The 14,821-nt window shown below is 37.2% G+C and overlaps 1 protein-coding gene across 1 annotated transcript in view; it reads right to left on the reverse strand.

Moving 5' to 3' along the window:
• Positions 1 to 1,211: 1,211 nt before the first annotated feature.
• The window catches only part of LOC149013958 (mechanosensitive ion channel protein 2, chloroplastic-like), a 31,280-nt gene continuing 17,670 nt past the window's right edge, over positions 1,212 to 14,821 (reverse strand). Inside the window, 11 exon segments of the mRNA XM_089159163.1 lie at positions 1,212 to 2,480; positions 2,483 to 2,852; positions 3,303 to 3,359; positions 3,848 to 3,961; positions 4,088 to 4,255; positions 5,070 to 5,180; positions 5,273 to 5,422; positions 10,203 to 10,263; positions 10,696 to 10,809; positions 10,922 to 11,019; positions 13,881 to 14,004. Of these exon segments, the coding sequence (XP_089015289.1) occupies positions 1,975 to 2,480; positions 2,483 to 2,852; positions 3,303 to 3,359; positions 3,848 to 3,961; positions 4,088 to 4,255; positions 5,070 to 5,180; positions 5,273 to 5,422; positions 10,203 to 10,263; positions 10,696 to 10,809; positions 10,922 to 11,019; positions 13,881 to 14,004 (1,873 nt within the window). The 3' untranslated portion in view covers positions 1,212 to 1,974.

Consider the following 14,821-nt stretch of genomic DNA (forward strand, 5'->3'; position numbering starts at 1 on the left):
CTCCTACATGAAAGCATGATTCTTTTGCCAATTGAACCACCCATCGGGGTTGATTTACTTTTCTTGTATATGTTATTGCTAAACTCTCGAATCTCTACCCTAAGCTTCATCGATCAAGTGGTATGGATGTAAACTAATTAGTAAAAGATTGAATAATTATTACAACCCCCTTGTATTATAGTTTTAATTATTAATCAGATTTTGTTCTTTATGAAATTATTATTATCTCTCTCATTTCTAGCCGTGTCAAGAAGCTTTTAAGGTTGTATGTGTAATGGTTTAATGTCAATTTATCTTCTTTAGAATTACAAATGCCCCTTGTACTATAACTTAATTATTATTTCATCCCTTATACTTTCTTAAGTTACCAACCTAACCTTAGACTTTTTCTCAGATTACTAATATCCCCAGTCATTCATCTCTATTAATTAATTGATGACATGACATTCTTTTATTCTTCAAAAAATCCAAAATAACTTTGAGGTTTAATATATTTATTTACCCTTTATGTCGTCTCATCGGGATCTAACTTTTTGAAATCCAAAATGACTAGAATATAATGGCATAATAATATTTCATAAGGTTTTTCTAAATGTATTGCCTTTTGATTTCTTAATTCTAGCAAAAGTCTAGCACTCAAAGCTGGATTGCCACACACAATTGCTGACTGCCAAGATTAAGTCAAAGTGGAGTCGATAACCAACTTCTAATCAGGATCATTAACGGTAAAGCTCAATGATCCATTCAAATTGTACCATGTATCCAAAATATCTAGGTGTTGTCCCTTAAAGTTTTAATTTTCAAAGCTATGTATGTTCCTAGGAGATTTGTTGTACTTGCAGGTCACTTAGCTCGAAAGGCACATTCTTTGGCGGATAAGAGAGGGTTTAACCCCTTTCCACTACATGGCTATTAGAGTTCAATTCGGCCTGTTCTTCTATTCATCTTCAATAAACTTACTGATTACCCTCGAAAGAAAATTTACAGCAAAAGGCAAAATGAGCATTGCATACTCACTAATATTTAATACACTTTCCATATCCACCTAAGAGAACTATACCTAAAGGACACATTGAACAGACCTTTTGTTTTACCAACAAAAAAAATTACACCCTTGCTTTATTACCCAAAAACAAGTAGACATTTTTCACTTTTTTTTTTTTTTTTTTTGGGATATGAGGTTCATCCAGACCAGCTTGCATGCACCACGACTACATCTCCATGAGAGCTTTTATACAATTAATATAGGCGAAGCTTCACCCCTAACCCATGGCCACAAAGGAATTCAAACTCTGACCTCCTATGTGGAAGTGTTAGTCTTTTGCCAACTGAGTCACCCCTCGAAGTTAGAAAGGTAATTTTTGTTGGAATCGCTTAAGTGTGATTAAGTTATTTTTAATTCAAATATGCTAATATTTTGCATTTGCCCCTTAATAATATTTAAAATTAATTAATTAAAAGCACAATTTTAATTTCATTTTTATGATTTTTTTATCCATCTCCCCTGCTGTTTTCTTTAGTCAATTCTTCTTCTTCGAGCATAAAATTGGATCATCAGGAAGCATTCGTCTAGATCTAACAATTCCAAAAATAAATTTGGATAGTAATATGCTAATTGGATTATGAATTCAAAATTTGGGGTCACCAAATCCAACCTGTTCATATCTTAACTGCATCAGTTAGGCAAGACTTGGCTAGGAAAAGGGAAACATAAACTAGAGGAACCAAGGTGTACGGACATGTTTACCCCAAAAAAAGAACATAAATATATACATAACAAGTTCTACTAATGCCACAATTGATACCACGAATTCTATAGGTTTTACCTAACTAACAATTTCAAGAATTCAACAACATATACAACCAAAAAAATGCCAGCCTTAAAAAACACAGCTTCTAGCATTTTTCGTAAATTGGGAAGGAGAAAGAACTGGTAATCAAAGAAAGAGGAGAATAAGCATTTGTTGTTATTGGTCACCTTTCCGAATCTCTCTGATCACCAGCTCCTCCACCCAAAACTGAAGAAATCTGACTTTCCTTGCTATTCTTCCCACCATTAGAACCATTTCCATTTCGGTGACCTGCCAATTCTTTAGTCTCTGCAGAAGATAGAGATGGCGAAGGGGGGAGAGAGGGTCCCAGGTCTTCCTCAATTGGAAGGGTGCGCTTTGAACCTTCCAAAGCAACACCAAGAACAATATTTTCTTCTAAAGCAGCATGGGATATTGGAGGGGGTGCAACTAATGACCTTTCAGTTTCTTGCTTCACTGATGAGTTGGTTGCACCTGCACCTAAACCTGCCTTCTTAGATTGCTGCTTGTCTGAGTTGATTCGGACTGAACTTTCTGATGCTGATGTCGGAACTTTTTGGTCAGTTTTTGATGTTGCTGCACTATTAGGTTCAACCTTGGGTGTTGGCATCGATGAAGCCTTATCATCTGCATTAGAATTAGACATGGATGAAACTGCAACCTTAGAATCTCCTTGGACTCGGAAGTTGACGTTGCCTCAACCATAGCATTGTCCTTGATCACAGATGTTGATGATGCAACCACCTTAGGATCGTCCTTGATCACAGATGTTGATGATGCAACCACCTTAGGATCACGTTCGTCATTTAAAGGCGCCGAACAAATTCTTTTATCATCACTGCCACCAACTCTTTTTGGAGGCTCTATCAATAGGAGTGGCCGGTTAGTAGCTGGTCCAGGGTGACGGCCAAAGATTGTATCCCCAAATGGCAGGTTCTCCGAATCAGCATCACTGTATACTTTTTGAATTGTACGTATAGGAGTGGCAAGCCGAGCACGGTGATGGCTGATGACTCTGAGGAGATCCAACAAAATGGCTTCCTGTACCATTCAATCATTCTAAGTCATTAGATTCTCACCAATGCATGCAAAAAACAAGCCAGATGCACTAGTGAAAACTGTGCAAAATAACGAATTGAACATACTCATCATAAAGCTAACCAATTATAAGCTGTAAAGTTGAATCGACCAAGAAGGGATCTAGCAGTAGGAGTGACGGGGTAAAGCTAATCTGCAGAGTGCTGTTTAATCATTTCCTTTGCTTACCAATACAACTTGATTATTGGATTTCTTAATAACTTACATCAAGTGAAAGTATAGATATTTACATCATTGGTTCACACATTCAGAGAAGAACAAAATTATTGAACGTCAGTCTACTTTCACGCTCACACAAATGCACCAGGCCAATAACTGGCGCTTCAAGGGAACAATCACTATATATCCTCAGTTACTTGAAAGTAGTTTCAATTATATATTAATTCCTCTTACCTTGACACAAAGGTACTCCTCAAAATGTGAAGTCTTCATAAAGCAGGAGATAAGAATCTGTGAAAGAATACCAATGCAGAGGAAAAGTATTAAAATTTGATTGTAATATTTTGTGCAGAATCAAAACTCATATTTGTATATTTTCTACATATTTAAATCTTGAGACATGGTTTTAGGTATGCAGGTCATCAAGCGGAAGAAGACAAAAACATCCTAAATCTTCCAGCATATAATTGTGGCATACAATATAAGAAAACATGCAATCAGAAACACCCCTAAATCTTCCAGCATATTATTGTATGTTCTTTAAGGGCCTAAATTCAGTGAAGTCATAATAGACCATAAACATGGACATCAACCTGCACATATAATGCAGTTGACATATAATCGGCACATAATTCAAGAATACAAACAATATGTCCCAAAAGTATCTATACAACCTCCCTGAGTTTCTCTTTTGGCACACAAATACATTAACAAGCCCAAAACACAATGGCTTTTAAAATTTAAATTGACCAATAGAATTAAAAGGGGGAGACAATTACCAAAAGAGCCTGATTTTCTGGGTTAATATTCTCCAAAAACACTCTTCTATGCAACCTCTTGTGCTCCACTAGAGGATTTTTTGCAAGAACTTTACGCATGTCTGCTACAATATTCTGCAGAGATAATCTCAAGCAATTATTAATCAGAGGGAACGAAATTGATGGCGTAAACAAATCCAGGTTCATCCACACAAGAATCTGTTCCCATTATTGCTAAGTACATCAAAACAGATGGCTCACATTAATCTTATTAACATCCAAGTGACTGATGGCAAGGTGTGCTTTGATACGCCAATGGGATTTTTGACTGAGATTCCTCACAACATTCATGGTGAACTTGTGGTTAGGAATGTGAACTGCTTCATGGTCCTCACCTCTTATAATTGTTGGCGACCACCAACCCACATGCTGAAAATTGATAAAACATGTAGATCAGGAACTACATTCAAAGTTTAATTAAATAAGAAAGGAAAAGAAGAACCTGAAAATTAAATTCTTGAAGTGTCTATTTTTTCCTTCTAGTTGGCTGGCTTTTTTCTTTTTTTCTTTCGGGGGGGGGGGGGGGGCATGTGGAAGAGGAGCAGGCTGTTGATATAACAATGTGCATTTTAAAGTCATCAAAAACAATGAAGGGGAAAGAGGCAGTTGGAAAAAGCAACGTATGTTGGTACCTCGCTCTTTCCCACTTGAATAGTATTACAATTTGAGCAAATTGCACCGGCACCCCCAATATGGAGGCCTTAAAGCACTGATCCACTTTATGTTTAAAAAGCACAAAGACCCCAAAATTGGATTTTCATTGAATATATTTATCACTGAAAACAGTTAAATCACTGTTTATTTTCAAAAACATCCCTATAATAAACAGTGTCTGAAAGGTTTTCAATGATAAATTGGACAAATGTATCTAATGAAAATCCAATTTGGAGGTCTCTATGCTTTTTAAACATAAAGTGGGATGACAGTGCTTTAAGGCCTCCATTTTGGGGTGCCAGTGCAATTTGCTCTTACAATTTTAAGCCCACAAAGAAAAGGAAAAGGAGATGCACTCTACATAATAGAAATACACATACACCAGTGGAGCAACAGTGATCAAACTGCATTGATGTGTTAACTATTTCCCTTTCTTCCCTTTTTGCCTTCTTTCCTTCTTTCCTCTTTTCCTAATTCCTATATTCCCTTGTTCTGAGATGTAGATATTACTTAGTAGTCTCAGTACAACCTCAACAGTACCAGACACTTCATAGCCTTCAATCTTTGTTTGAATCCATTCATTCAGAACAAATGGCCGTGTTGCATGGATCATAGCACTTGAGAGAAAGTTTGTAAATATCTGTATAGAAAGACCAATATTCATCATTAACAAATATAGATGAACAAAATGAAGGGTGCAAGAAATTTACAGAAGAAGTACCCGGAACATACCTCACGACCAGCAAGGGTTAGCAATACTGTTCCAAGACCCCCAGCAGTGAGCCACTTCTGAGTAGAGAAACCCAACAACTCCATGAACAATGAAACAGCAGCAACCCATACTGCAGTGTACAAAGCTTTACCAGCAAATTGGAAACCCATCTGCCAGACCAAGAAATCCTTAATTGTAGAGTGACACCCATACCTATAGTTTCCTTGAGATAACTGAGTAAAAACAAAGTGTATGCAAGTATTATCTGGGTACAGCCTCCAACCTCCAAGCACCAACAACATAACACCCATTTCAGACACTCAAACTAACAGGAGCAATAGAATATCAGTTATCAGATGTACATGACCTTCAAAATCTTGGTTAAAAAAGACCCTAAACCAAACTGAAACATAAGAAGCCAACTTTAGTAAGTGGGACAAATCACTTGCTAAAGAACAAGGATGTTTGATGTACCACCTAGGTGCACCAAGATGATAAACTGCACCCAGTGCACCACATATACTGTTTTCACACCAATTCATCAAACCAGTAACTCATGCATTAATCCTGGATGGTAAATCCTTCACAAAGATTATCTAGACTAGCAGCAATCAACCCAAAAGAGCCATCTCTACGCAGATGAATATTCCTTTCATGTGAGAGTTTGGGAGATGATTTCCAAAACCACAATAGCACAAGTTGCCTACATGTCAAATTCCATGGAGGATCAATCATAGAATCCATCTATTTTAACCCCCCATATTTTCAACCACCAAATTAATGGAGGCCCAATAAATAGTTGTGAGCATTTTGATTTGCCATCTGTCCAATCTTCAAGTCAAATTCATTCATATTGAACAGTGAATACTCAAACCTGTTGGCTCAGTCTCATCAGTCATCAAACCCTTGAACAATCTAGCTAATATTTTTGTAAGTGTCTGCCTCCTGTTGGTTCAGCATCAATAATAGAAACGTGAACTTAATTAGTAGATTTACTAATGAATGAGAACTTTTATGTAAACAAGTGAATAGATTGACATTGCAACAACAACATTTTAATAACTATTGCTAAAAGCAAATTTCTATTTTATGTTTACTTACTACCTTTTCTTAACAATGAGACATGAACATGCGCCCCCCAGGGGGGGGGGGCAACAACCAAACAGCACATGTGCAACCCGATTGAACCCTAATTATCTATGAATTTATAGTTAATTGTTATTTTAAATGAGATAATGGTAACCAAACTGAATTCACTATGATGCTTTCCTGTGATTGTACATTTGCAGCGAGAATTGATTTTTGAAGAGAAAAGGACCATGAACAAAGGAAAAATAAAATAAAATAAAATCTCTCTTATAGCTTCCATCCCACACACCTATTTCTTAAGATTCCTCTCTGCCTATCAGGCATCAGCCATCTCTTATATATTTTTTTTATTAATTAACTCAATCTGATAAATCTCTCTTATAGCTTCCATCCCAAACACCTATTTCTTAAGATCCCTCTCCACCTATCAGCCATCTCTCATATACCTTTTTATTAATTCATTCTGGATTCTCTCTCACATATCTCATTCACACTCAATCTCACAATTTTTCTATTCATTATTTTATCTCTTGGCGATCTTTTTTTCTTTCTTTATTTGTCTTTCTAAATCCTGACCCTCCACATTCACGCTTCAGTTGTGCATCCACAAACATCTCACACATCAAACTCTTCCCCTTTCTTTTTCCAATTCCTAGCCTATCTCTCACTTTCCACTTTTCAGTCAAGTTCTCTCACACGTTATAACATCTCTTACCTCTCTCTTTCTCTCACCTCCCACTAGTAGGTCTCTCGCTCTACATAAATCCCCTTAGTCACAGTTTATTTGTTTTCTTAATTTATTGGTAATATTTCGGAATCTGACAGTTGGGAATGAAAATGGAAAAAGCTCTTTTAAAAGGAACAGCCCTCTTGCTCGCTTGCTCAGGATTCTTTTGCAGTATCTCACGGTGCTCTCTTGGTATCAAATTTCTTCATTCAGTCTGTCTCATGTTCATTTTTTTCTTTTCATTGTTTTGGAGCTCATGAAACAACAATGAGCAAACCAGCAAGTTCAAGAGATCATTATCTCCTCTTGGAATGAACCAGAAAAGTGACGTCACCATTGCGGCCGCTACACGTTACCCGCATGTCATCTCCATGAAAGATTATCATCTTTGCTGTCCCCTATGACTTGGCACCATGAATAGCTAAGCCTCCACAGTCTTAGGTCTAGATGAACTACTGAATATTTTTATTCAGTTTTTGGTTGACCATATTAATTCTTTTGGTTCGCTGTTGAGACCCCATCCCTGCGTGGATGATTTTCGTTTAATTAAGGGAAGTTTCAGGGGCACCCCAAGATAATTGGCAAAAAGCACAAAAACCTCAAAACTATGCCAAATTGGCAATGGCCCCCCAAAACATCTCTTAAATTTGCACAATAGTATACTCCCTCGGCAAATTCTATTAAGTCATGGTTCGATAACTTCATAAATTGCCCTTAATCTCTTGTGACTTTATATTGTTGCCCATGGTAAAATATAATCCTAAATTTCATCTTCTTTCTTCTTCCATGAGTTCCTCCTTCCTCCATCATAATTTTATATTATACGAGATAGAATAATACAACTAATGGTAGGGTATATTCATCATTTCCTTTAACAACTAATGGTTCTAACAGAAAAGGGGGGAGCTGCCAATTTGGTTTGGGGTGTCTATGCTTTTCGCCAATATCTTTAGGGTGTCCCTTAAATTTTCCCTTTAATTATTTAGTTAGGGGATATGTTTCTAAAATGCATATTCTCTATTCAGAAAATAGTTTTTTGACATAATTTTGGCTAACCAATGATAGCCTTCAACTGACGTAACTAAGCATGCTAAGATTATGCAATAGACAATAGTGATCAGCAAGACAAGTTAGACCTAGGATAAATAAAAAATTAGCATTTTGTGGTTGCATTCAACATGTATTCGTAATGAACAAAAATATGAGCCAAAGTTAAATAATAAAATCATTAGGGATTCAAAACCTAAAGGCTGCTTTCTCATTAATTCTCTGCATCAATTAGTAGTAGTTTTTAGTTTAGTTCTGGAATTTTATTTTCAGACAATTTCATATCTTAGTAGATTTAGCCTTCAAGTTCCTCTTGGATTTAATCCCTTTCTTACCACCATTCTCATGGTCTAAGGTTGGTTTATTTATTATTAGCATATGACAGAAATCATAACCCCTAGTCCCTACACAGAGCTCTGCAACACCAACCTGTGGCACCGAGGGCATCAAACATAAGGGTACAACAGCACATTCCCATGCTTACTGCGGATTAAACACCTAACCACATAGCTTTAGTATCAAGTCACAACTTACAACTGCTTATCCCAAAGTTCTGTAAAAGAAGGTATCATCTAGTAGGTAACAGTCAAGCAACATCTTATTCCTGTCACTAATATCTTACTCCCATCACTTTTCTTTAGGTGTTATCTCTTGGGTCAAAACTCACCTGAATTGATTTGGATAAGTCATTACCATAGTAGAGAACTACAAACTTGAGACTGAATTACTCTTTCGAGTTTAGTCACAAATTGTTGTTAGATTTTTACAAGAAATGCTAAAACATGCTGATCCAGTGCTCAGTAGTGTGATGCCTTCAAACCTCTAGGTGTGACCCACAGAGATATATTTATCCAGTTCCTCTGAAGCTTATCCAGTCCTGTCCTCCCAATACTTACCTCTCATTGATAGCCATCCTTATAACACTGGAGGCCTCATCAATACCTTCAAATGGTTGACTATACACTCCTGATAGCACCTTCAAATGACTGATTATACACTCCCATCAAGTCTCTTAAACATGATTTTCACACTAAAGGCCTTCATCAATATTTTTTTGCCTCTCCCCCTCCCCCTCCCCCCTATAAAAAAACAGAAGAAAAAAAACCCCACCACCACTACCATTTCCAGTATTTTCACTCCTCTTTCCTCTGCCCAGCATTAGTTCCGTATCAAAATCCTAGTTCACAGGCATCACCAGGATACAGTGTTTAATTTAACAGGATGGTCTTCTGCTTATTTGGTTCACTTTGACCAAAAACCATAGACAATCAGAACTGGGACGTCAGTCCCTACAGAACTAAAATTACAATTTCATACAGAACGTGGACTTTCCGAGTGCTGGCAAAGCAATAGGGCTCACATTCCTTGACTAAAACTCTAAAAATTATAATATTATTCATTCTTTTGTGTATTAATTTTTTTCCCACAGAATTCATAAATGAATGGACAGACAAATGGTCTGCGAACTAATAGGACAGAAGGATCAACCCTCCAGTTCAGTTCAAAAACCCTTGCAAGACACCTGAATAAACATTTCAGTAATAACACAAAGAACAGACTACACTGCATCATGAGGATCCACCTAAGGAGTTTGAAACTAAGTCATAGATTCTTTTCCGGTTCAATTCGAAAACAATAAAAGGAACAAGTGAAAACTGAAAAGAAAGAAACAGACTTCAAATTTACCACAAATACTCTAAATAACTTTTGGTCTCCTCAGAAATTTTGAGAGAGACTATAAGTCTGTTACTCGACAACTATAATCTGTCACTGCTTCAGAGTTGTAGATCATATCATAACGAGTAGGAAAAATTACATATAGACCCCCTATGTTTGCAATCAATTACATTTACTACCCCTGGAAAAAAATAATCAATTACAAATGCCCCCTTACTGCTTCAGCAGAGCTGTCCATTTATATCTTTCAATTCTTAACAGTAGGGGGACATCTGTATTTGATATTTTCTCAGGGGTAGTTGCTGTAATTGGTTGCAAACACGGGGTCTATATGTAATTTGCCCTAACAAGTAAGAAAGCAATTTATGCACGGCAGCAGGTAAAACAATGTTAGAGCAACATAAACGTACAGTTCTTGTGTCATTAAATTCATTTGTCTCCAGAGTGAATTTTTGTACTTGCTGAATGAAGCTGCATAAAAGAGAAGCATTGCATTCAATTATAATGGGTACTACACTTTAACATACAGAATTGCACAGATAATCAACTACCTCAAGCAAAGATCCAAAGAAGTGTAGAAAGCCATTGAAATAATATAATGATGAAATTTAAATATTCACATTTTAATGAAAAAGTATCAATACAAAAATCAATCAAGCAGACAATCCAGAAGAAAAGAAAACATAGACGGACACAATACACATCAAATACAACATAAGCTAGAAATGACTGCAATATGCAATACTAGTTTTTAGATGCAAGAAATCTCAATAATCATTGGAAATTTTGTGATGATTGACTGCTCCAGGTTGATCAATGGTTGAGAATAGATCAAAATTGAATTACAGCAATGACTATTCAACAATTTTCCATAAGAATAACTGTTACAGCTATCATACCAACCTTGACAGGCAATAGGCGAAGGCCAGCACAGTTGATAGTGATCTTACAAAATTCAAAAGACGTAGCTTAACAGCCTGGCTTGCTTCTGAAGGAAGAACTACAGGATCCAATGCTCTACAGGAAACACCAATATAAGTAGACAACAAGTACAGCAACCACCATGAAAGTATTGGAAGAATAAGAGAATTATTCAACTTTGCAATTCAAAATGTAATGTTGAAGACACCTGCAGATGAGCATTGCTCCAGTCCACAACAGTAAAGGTTGAAGGTAAGAGGTCATAAAATAATGTCTCCTACTCTTACTCCAGCTATTGTCACTCTTCTGCAGGAAACCAACCAAAAAGAGAGTGCATGAGATAGGGGAGACAGAAATAATTCACAAAGGGAATAGAAACCAAACTGCATGTTCTTATAATTTTATAGTTCGACTCCCTCTGTGAAATCCCCCGGATTTCTAACTCATTAACCTATGGTTTCAGGACCGCGAACCCGGGCCTCAAGTCAGCAACAACTATGGACCATTCGAGTCGAGCCCGAAGGTTCGGAAGAGGACCAAATGATCGTGGATGAACCCAGTGATGATTTGATAACTCTCATGGAGTTTAAAAGAAGAGAGAAGATTCATCACGAAGGTGTTAAAAGGCGATTTTGGCATGTTCGTAGATCGGAAATGGATAATCCAATTGACACAAATAAGGTATCAAATCGAAGATCGTCGAAAGACCTTTCCAACGAGCCAAAAATCACTAAATTCCGAGTCCGTTTGGGGGTCCAACCATAGACAGAAATTTGGGCCAGTTGGGTGAACCAACCCCACACCCTATTTTCTATTTAGGGGCAAAAATGGAATTTCGGATTTTTAGCCCTATTTTATGTTTTTACTCATCCGTAGCCGCATTTGCTTTTACAAGAACGACTTTGAGGCTACGGGAAGAGAAACGAAAGAGAGGGCGATTTCCACTCTTCCGGAGGCATTCTGTGATTCAAATCTTCACGAAAACTTCAAGAAAGGTTAGTTTTCTTTAATACTTCTCTTACTCACAATTTTGTGAGTATTTTCTCTCCTTTCCTTTTGAGGAATCTTGAAAGGGAAGCATGTTAGGTTGATTGCTTACTCCTCAATCCTTATTTTAATATCCCTATCTAGTATTGAATTATTGGTGCAATCCCATGATAAGGGTGATTCATTTTGACTCTCTAGGTTACCCACGGGTTATTTATGAGAGCCAATTTGGGGCATTTTGATTTAGGTCAAATTGAGGACACCCTTGTGATCTCTTTATTGCCAATTAACTTCCCCCACAATTTCGTTTATTTTCGACTTCAAATTAAGGGCGAAATTATAACTTTTGGCCGATTTAGGTTAAAAGGGTGAGTTGAAACCTAGTGTTCTATTTGGGGTTTTTACAGGAATATTTTTGGATATTTTTCTAAACCCAAATTAATTCCTATTTTTATTTTTGTTAATCCTCTTGCATTATTAGGGTAAATTACCCAAAGGTTATTTCTTTGTGGGAAGAGAGTATTGATCTGTGGAGAAAGGATCAAAGTAAAAGGTGAGGAATAACTAATCGCATTATATTTAATTGATAGTTGTTATTTTATATCTTTTGTTAAATATGAATTGCCATAATTTATGTTTATCATTATTACTTATGATGTTGCTCCTTGCTTTGAAATCTATTAATGTTGTTATGATATGGAATGTGAATGTATGTGAAGGGAGAGGAGAAATATTATTATTTCCTCTACCTTGTATTTTCTACTTGGGTTGTGGGTTCGCCCATCGCCCTAGTTATGTGATTGCTTAGTTGTGGTTGGGGAATGGGGAATGCCCTTTTGGCATTTCTGCCATAGGATACCAGAGGAGGCGGTATGGGACGCATTCCTATGGTGCCCTTGGCGCTTTCCCTAATTATTGGTTGACATATTTAGGGCATGTCTACAAATGTTGGGCTAGGTGACCTCTTGAGTACTACCCTTCCGGCAGGGGTATTGAAGCCGGTTAACCCGTGATGGTAGTGGTTGTGTCCTGTATCGAGTAGGCCCACTATCATCATAGAGAGGTACGGTTGCATATAACAGATAAGGGCTCATGGGCACTCAAGACCAGTGAAATGACCCGTGAGAGGACATGGAGACCATCCTGTCTATTATATGTGGATGCCCACTGGGTTAAGGGATGTGATCCAACAGATGCCTCCCGTTGAGGATTACATTCATAGGTGGGAAGGTATTGAACCAACAGAGCACTAGGTGTGAGGGGAGATATCCGGACCATTGTAGTACGAGATTGTATGACCCTGCACTGGGCTTAGGTTTGTCCCTGACACCCGCCAGATCTTATACCAATGGTGATGTGAGAGAGTGGTGACTTAATCCCCAACCATGGCTCGATGAGACTTTACCCAACAACCGCGGAGAACCCAACAGACGTGCTTGAGTGCCGTGAGGGAAGAGTGATGAGACCGCCCAAAGAAGACTGGTGTATGACTTAATGCGTGTCTACTTTAGAGATTACATTATAGAGTTAGGAACCTCATATCATCACTTTGCATTTGTTTATTTATATTATTAAATACATGTTTGTCTTATGAATGATGACATGAAAATTGTATGAAGATATGATGTGATCGTGTTACCTCACTGAGTTCTATGAACTAATTCCTTTATTTTGTTGTTTCTTTAGACTGTTCTACAGGTCATGAGGATCCCTTTTTCGTTGAGGATCCCTTATCAGGTGGTTATAAAGACGGTGAAATTGGAGAAGAAGTGGAGGCACATGACGCTTCCTGTTCCTGCCAAGACTGCTCTTATGGAGAGTCTTGTCCTTAGAATTCTTTAGATTATTTCCGCTGCAACGTTATACATTTTTTCTTTTCGTATAACTCTGATGTTTAGTTTTGAAAGGAAGTTTTGGACATTGTAATCCTTTCTTTTCATTCTGGATTATTAAATACTTGAATTGATTTAATTCTTGTCCATTTAAATTTACTTTATCATGTATTGTATGGAATTGTCCCTGAACCTAGATCTTGTGGTGTATCACCCCCACGGTATTCGGGTATGACCGGATCCGGCTGGGTGGGGTGTGACACCCTCTTTCCTATAAATTTTTTACTGTGAACTGCCTTTTCCAACTAAAGTTTCTAAATCCATTTAGATAATCAAAGACGCATATACATGAAAAAAGAATTTCCTGCTTTGACAAATAAGTGGCCCAAGCCCCCATATGGTGAAAACAATGATACCAGCTGCTTGAACCAATTGAAGCACAAGAGGACTTTGATGTACAGCATTACATGACCTGCACGATACAATGAAAATACTTTCAGCACTATCCAGATTAAATAGAAGGATGAATCAACCATACAAGATACAAGAAACAAAGCTAAATACTACCTGCCAACCATTCATAAAAAGAAATTTCAAATCCCAATACGCAGTAATCACACCACAAATCCAGAAAGTTAACTACTTTATATTACTTTACATCACCTAAAATACAAATTTTGATAAGAAAAATGCCATCGAAATAATCTGCTAGACAGTACAGGTAAAGCAGGACTTTCATCCAACGACAATTTGTAGCTTCAGGGAAAGCAAATTTGTGAAATATTAGTGATGAAAATTCATGGAAGCTTGTAGTAGATTGAATGAATTAAAGGAACAGTTGTGATAACTGTTAGATAAGGGTTTAATAAGGCCAAGTGTTTGACCATGGGAGTACCGGTGTTATTTGTTAGGAAGAACAGTGGAACGCTGAAGATGTGCATATACTACTGGTAAAGAACAAGTACCCTCTGCCTCAAGTAGATGATCTCTTAAGACCAATTGCAAGAAGCACAGGTGTAGTCCAAGACATTCAATCTGATTATCATCAGCTCAGAGTAAGACATGAGGATGTTCCCAAGAATAAGGAAGATAAGTTATGTGATTGTTTTTACAGAAGGCATCCTAGTATACTCCACAAAAGGAAGATCATGAGGTTAAGGGATAAAAGACTACATGCCAATTATAAGAAATGTGAATTTTGGCTTGACAGATTGGTTGTTCAAGGACATATGGTTTCTAAGGAAGAAAATTCTACGGATCCAAGTAAAATGCAAGCAGTTTTTGACTAG

This window comes from Hakea prostrata, chromosome 6 (genome assembly GCF_041222555.1).
Source record: "Hakea prostrata isolate BN-2017 chromosome 6, UWA_Hpros_2, whole genome shotgun sequence".
NCBI classification, from domain to species: domain Eukaryota; kingdom Viridiplantae; phylum Streptophyta; class Magnoliopsida; order Proteales; family Proteaceae; genus Hakea; species Hakea prostrata.